The sequence below is a fragment of the Archocentrus centrarchus genome, chromosome 22, assembly GCF_007364275.1.
Source record: "Archocentrus centrarchus isolate MPI-CPG fArcCen1 chromosome 22, fArcCen1, whole genome shotgun sequence".
Lineage (NCBI taxonomy): Eukaryota > Metazoa > Chordata > Actinopteri > Cichliformes > Cichlidae > Archocentrus > Archocentrus centrarchus.
The window spans coordinates 11,609,157-11,616,026 of NC_044367.1; the positions used below are offsets into that span (position 1 = coordinate 11,609,157).

General features: G+C 41.1%; 1 protein-coding gene across 1 annotated transcript; it reads right to left on the bottom strand.

The window, feature by feature from the left end:
• Positions 1-1,358: 1,358 nt before the first annotated feature.
• On the bottom strand, positions 1,359-5,978 carry LOC115772839 (putative E3 ubiquitin-protein ligase UBR7). Its single transcript, XM_030719250.1, has 12 exons — positions 5,925-5,978; positions 4,443-4,560; positions 4,037-4,170; positions 3,880-3,940; positions 3,703-3,798; positions 3,572-3,625; positions 3,364-3,469; positions 3,158-3,285; positions 2,307-2,501; positions 2,050-2,206; positions 1,872-1,933; positions 1,359-1,793 (listed from the first exon to the last, which is right to left on the bottom strand). Exons 1-12 carry the CDS (start codon positions 5,948-5,950, stop codon positions 1,710-1,712), a joined length of 1,221 nt encoding a protein of 406 aa, XP_030575110.1. The 5' UTR covers positions 5,951-5,978; the 3' UTR covers positions 1,359-1,709.
• Positions 5,979-6,870: the final 892 nt, after the last annotated feature.

The window sequence follows — 6,870 nt, forward strand, 5'->3', positions numbered from 1 at the left end:
GATAGAGAGAAATGGATGAAAACATAAGACTACCATTCAAATGGATTGAAGAATAGCCAGGATGCCAAAGACTCGGCCAATGATCAGCTCCAGGGTGATCAGAGACAGTCTGTTACCTGTGAGTACTGTGACAATTAGAAGACACCTGTGGGAAGCTAATCTGTCGGCAAGAAGCCTCCATAAAGTCCCACTGTGGGGGGGGGGGAAAAAGGCATGTGCTAAGAGGTTACAGTTTGCCAAAGAACACATTGACTGACCTGTAGAGAAATGGAGAAACATTTTGTGGACTGATGAAATTAAGATTGCTCTTTTTTGGTCCAAGGGCCCCAGACAGTGTCAGATGACCCCCAAGTACTGAATTCAAGCCACAGTATGCTCTGAAGACAGTGAAGCATGGTGGTGCAAGCATCATGATATTCGAATGTTTCTCTTACTATGGTGTCGGGCCTATTTATTGCATAACCGGGATCATGGATCAGCTTTCAAGGATTTTGATATATGCAGAGGTCATGTTGCCTTATGCTCAAGAGGAAATACCCTTGAAATGGGTGTTTCAACTAGACGACCCCAACCACACCAGTAAGCGAGCAGCATCTTGGTTCCAGACCAACAAAATTAAAGTTATGGAGTGGTCAGCCCAATCCCCGGACCTTAATCCAATAGAAAACTTGTGGGGTGACATCAAAAATGCTGTTATTGATGCAAAACCAAGAAATGCAGAGGAATTGTGGAAATTTGTCAAATCATCCTGAGCTGGAATACCTGTTCACAAGTGCCAGAAGTTGGTTGACTCCATGCAACACAGTTGTGAAGCAGTTCTCAAAGACAGTGGTTATACAACTAAATGTTAGTTTAGTGATTCACAGGAATGCTAATTCCTAAAGATTTTTCAGTTCATAAAGTGAATATTTGAGTTTATAAAGAAAAATTCAGACACTATTTTTTTGAACAGCCCAACATTCATTTTTCTTCATTTCCTGTTAATTGGAAAAATTATACATTTTTCTTCATGTTTTGATTTAGAATAGAATGTGCAGTGTTCCCAATGCCTGGAAATAAAAAATTTAAGGATTCCGAGCTTTACTCGCGCTTTTAAATGCACTGCTATTTTTTAACACAACTGTACATCAAAGTTGCGAGTCAGCTGTTTACCATGTTTGCCAAACAAGGACGAATGTTAGGCATGATTTCTTTCAATCTGGGAAACCTTCTGAAAGCAACAGACTTTCCACATGGTCCAAAACCAGTGAAGAAATTTAAAATCCAGGCTGTGGGATACTGGAAGTCTTAAGTCTTATTTAACCTGGCAGCAGATTTCTTGAGTGTAAATATGACTTTATTTTGAGCTTTAATCAGTATTTACATCACAGTGATTCTTCACAACATTTACAGACATATTTGTCTTAGTAATATAAGAGCAATGGCATCCAATGTAGCAGAACTATCATATTCATTTAACATGAACTCTTATAAATGTACCAGTGTGCAATACCTATGATGATGATACCACCAGTGTGCAGTATTTAAAAAAAAAAAAAAAAAACTAGACACAAAACTCAAACGTCAATTCTTCACAGCATAAACTTCAAAGATCACACTGATTGCAGCACAACGGTTTATTCAAGAGAGAGGTGTCACCCTCTACGTGACAGATTCATTCCAGGCAGCTCACGAACGTGGCGTACGGTGGCAGCTGAGCTGACTCCTCGTCACTGATTTCCATCACTGGTTCTGCGTCTTTTTCTGGCCTTCAGCTCCTCAAAGAATTGATGTACAGCTTCAACTGTGACTGTCTGATGTAGACACAGAAGTGTTAGGTCTGAGACATGGACAGAGGAAAAAGATGTGACTCACAGACATCCACTTCTCACCTTTCCTTCAGAGGCACACTGGTATAAAAATTCACTGATTGAGGTCGTCAGCTCGTTGAAACCTGAGGGAAGAACGCAAGATTAATTAGTTCGCCACATCAAGTCGGCGTGAATTTTACTTTATACGATTACATCTAAGGAGGAAAACCGACTCCATATCTTCCCGCCCCATCCTCACCGTAAATGACCTCCAGCTGCTGTACGTGGTCCATCGAGTTTATCAATGCCATCAGGGGGTGCTGCCCAAAAGGCTCTTCCAAGCCTCTCTTCTCATATGCCAGAATAGTATCAGACTGGTCCAAGAGAAACTGCACCCCAGCAGCAACATAGGCCCTCTGAGCAAAAGCAGCACACAGGGGATGAACATTCAGAACCAGGAACAATATACAGAGTACCAGCTTTTGTGAGTTTTTGGAGCTAAAATTTGTGGCCCACCTTGCAGCTTGTGCAGGTGCAGAGCTCAGCGCGCCAGCTGTAAGGCCAGAACACTGCTCCCTGTCTCAGCCTCTCAAGCCCCCGGGCCTGCAGCTCCTTCAGTTTACACGCCACAATTTTTGTTGTACCTTTCGCAGGGCTGCCCGTCATTTCCTCATGGGTTCGTTTGCCAGGGGAACTCCTGTTTACAGCTTCCTATAACACAAATGAGACAGGGTGAGTTACTGCATTATACAAGAAACACACACGCATGCACACCTGGGCTTTGTAAAGCATTTCCACATATGCAGCAATGCAGAGGCATCCCGAGAAGTCTCAAGGCGAGTGACGCTGGTGAGACAGTTGGGCGATGAAAATCGCCAGTTTACAGTAAGCTAGCCTGTGAAGCCTGGCCAAAGCCATCTACAGAGCAGCGGAAGCAGTGCCTCATGGGTCATTTCTTCTCTAATTACCCCAGAGGAGGGGAAAGCACGATAACAGGAGCTGGTGCCTGCTGTCTGGCTTATAATCTGCTTATTACCCTCCAGCCCCACCTAGTGGCACACAGGCATCCAAAAAAGTTAAAATAGCTCCACATGAAATCACAAAATAGACATAAAGGAGGTAAAATATCCAAGTGGAAAAACAGCAATTATAGATTATGGATTCAAGTCAAGTTAAATGATTTCTGTAAAAAAGGGCTGTTTTTTTTTTTAAATAATGAAATATTTACATAATGAGATTAATAAAATACAGCCAAAAAGAATAAATATGTAAACATAACCTAAAGTCAAATTAAGCGGAATGTAACTCACATAAAGCCATCTTTAGTTCTCCTTTTTACCCTCCACCATCCCAAAACTGTTTCTTACCTCTGGCTCTGTGGGCACTTTACTGAAGGATGGTTCCTCACCCCTTCTGTGACAATCCTCATTGTCTTCCCCCTCAACGTCGACCTGTACCTCCTCTTCAGGATCACTGACATGGATCACAGGCGGCACTAAAGGGGAAAGATGCATTTATTACTCTCTAACTTTGCTGCTAAGGTCAGCCACAGGTGTGGGTGTTGAATAGTTACCTGCAATGTGAGCAGCATATGTCCACAAGAAAGGAGCCTTGTTCATGCAGGCCTCACACACCATCTCTTGAAGCTCCTCGGGTTCAGCCACGGGGCAGCCCAAGTGCTGTTTAAGGCAAACAACCAAATAAATAAACAAATCACTGCAGGAAGAGCAGGAGACTCACGGAAATGGTAACATGTAAATCAGAAATCCTTGCACGCTTACCCTGCTGTGAAACCAATCCTCACAGACGACGCACTGAATCATCTCGTTGTCATCCTGTCAAACAGATTTATTTATATACAGCCACAGATAATAGAAAAGCAAACAGCAGGGTTTTGAAATTAAATAAGCACCTGGTCATCTGCGTCTGGGTACGGACGGCCACACGTGCAGTAGATGCCCCTGAAGTTGTGACTGTAGAGATTTCTAAGATTTTCCTCAGCTTTGCCCTAAGAAGCAAGAGGGGGAATGAATTAACTGGAAGATAAAGTGGCAGCCAAATCTTGGAGACACAGATTTAAAGAACTCACAGGATTTAGCTGGCACTGGAAACCCCCAAACTTTCTATTTCCACAATCACAGCGAAAATTTCTGCAAGAAAATAGAAAGATTGGAAAAGTGTGAACTAAATATTGTATAGTCAGTCTACTGTCAGTACACCGCATAAAGATTCTTTCTCCTTTTTACCTTTTGGTATACAGTTCAAATATATCATGTCCATCGTGGCATTTATTCACACAGGCCAGACAAACCCCAGCAGGCTCTGCATCACTGGGAGTGCAGGTGTTGCAGGCAAACACCGCCTGTCTCTTCACATAACCCTGAGGTGGTATCAACACACAGAAGTTTACAAATTATTACTGACATGGCATCTGCAATAAATAGAAAGTGTGTTTAAGATACTGTTTCACCACAAGCTCAGTGATGAGAACTACACACAAACCCTTTTGGTACAAATTGCAACATACGACACAAAGAAACACAAACGCTCACAGTCACAATGCACAGACAATGCTACAATGTAGAATTTGGAGAAAGGCGCACAATGGGCGCGCAGAGGCTGCAGGGCTGCTGTGCAGGAAGCTTCTCCTACCTTGGAGTAAGAGCAGTTTTCTGGGTCGCTCCCAGCCAGCACACACAAAGCCTCCTCGAGCTCCTCTTCGCTGCTAAGAATATTATTAATATCCGCGTCGCCCTTTCTTGCTGCCATTCTGGGAAACGAGAGTAAAGAGAACCCTAATACAAACAATGAAAGACTGCAGACCGAGCAGTAGCTGCGGTAGCGCCACACTGTTGACAAATTACTGTTCCTGGCGGGAGTTTAGGCCGAGACCACGTGGAGGAAGTGACGTAAGATACCTAGTCACAGCCTAGCACCTGCTATTGTTTAAAAAAAAACAAAAAAACAGTCTTACTGTTTCATTATCAGTGGTTCACTAAAAAATATTATACTGATCTATTTTTGCTCAACTTACAAATAAGATCAAATAAATTATACTTTATCCCAAAAGTTGGAAAATCCACTGGTTACAGCAGTTTAAAATTCAGTTAAACACGACCTGTGACATAATACCTTAAACAAAAAAATAATACTTTAAACAAAATAAGTAAATAAAATAGTGCATAATAAGAAAAATATTTATAACAACTACAGAACAAAAACATCAGCAAAGACGTTTTCCTAACCTGACAACCAGTAATTTGCCCTTAATGACGGCCTAGAGCTAATTTAGGGAACATGAATTAAACATCAGCTGATATAAATGGCCCCTTTAATGAAAACTGTTTCCACGTTGGTTCTTTTTCCAGTTTGGGGTTTACAAAGCAATAGCTGCTGCACAAACCATCCCAGCTACACGACTCATGAATCAGAAAATAAAGGGCATATTAATCAAAGCTATTAGTGTTAATTCACTGAATGTGCAAATACAGGGAGGGGATTCCCTTTAGTTTTGCCTGAAACGCCTGTGGACGAGGGCAATGATTAAGTTTGAATACTAGCTGGCGTCTTTCTCTCAAAATAGAAACAAGTTGTAAATCTGTGCGTGGTGCGAATTATTATAAGGGGGCAAAAAACTTATCTACCCCACTGAAAATGGTGAAAATCAGCATAGTTGGTTGCAAAGAAGAAAAAGAAAAGGTGCAGGAGACTGATGGACCTCAAGTTTACAAAACTTTACATAGCCTACCCTATTTGATGATTTAATCTGTGGTCAGTCCTCCTTCCAGCCACTTGAGCAGCCTCTGTTCTGTTGTGTATTTTTATATATATATACATATTTTCAAATTTCAAAACCTCGTGGAATTTAATGAATTACGAATATTCTAGTTCTGTCAAATCGTGGACAGGTCGCCAACACATAGGGACTGACAAGCAGATAAGCGAAAGAAGATGGATGGATGGATGGATGTTAAAACCTTGCTATTTGTTAATTTAATGTAACTGCAAGTCTAGGGTTATCTCAATATACAAAAGTGTTTCCCACTCATGAAAAAGGACATGATGTGAACAGTCTCAAAATTATACAGATCACAATATAGCCTGTAATTAAAACAATAGAAAATCCAAAAATACCTGTGCATGTGTGGATATTCATGCATGCTAAGGCAGGCAAATTCCCTTTTTTTTCTGTGTGGAGTTTGCGTGTTTTCCCTGTGTCTGCATGGGTTCTCTACGGGTACTCCGGCTTCCTCCCACAGTCCAAATACGTGCAGTTTTGAACCTTTGCAAATGCAAACGAGAAAGTGCTCGTTCATTGGATCAACACGTGAAGGAGTTCACAGTAGTCAAGACAAGACGCGATAAAATGCATAGCAGAATAAAGATCCCTATAGGCACGCATGTTAAGTTTCAAGGGCCATGGCCCGCTTTTTCTTTCTTCATAGACTAGAGGTGTGTGTTCATGTGTACAACAGTTGTAAATCACTATGGATAACACCGTAAAGTAATCATCACAATGCAGCTTCATTCAAAATATTAAAGTATCTGATATTGAATATAGGTTGAAACAGTAACAACTTTTTTTTATTGTGGTTAACACCCGCAGACAAACACGTGCTGTTGTCTCCTTCCTGTCTCTCTCGTGCTCTCTCTGATGATCTCCATCTTCTTAATTTCTCCTTGTTTAACACTGACCTCCGTATTCTACCAATTCTGATTTAAAAAAATTATATTTAAATGTGCTTTTTGCTGATGAAAACATCCTATCAGTCCTATAGAAATGTTTTTGTAATCTTTTGTTGTTGCTTTGAATCTTAAGTAGCTGTCTTTTTAGTTTTTAGTTTTAAGCATAGGGAAAACATGTTGTATGTTTCAGTGGTTTTCCAACGGATGGCGCCACTGTGACATGTTTCTCTTGTCTGTTCCTCCGGAAAAAAAAAAAAAAAAAAAAAACATATACAGTCATTGTTTATCCTGACCAGACTGAGAATTGCATGACTGTGCAGTCACTGTTCAAGCTGCAACGGACATGCATTCAATGGTGCAGCTGGTTTTATATATGCACTCATAAACGAGTGCA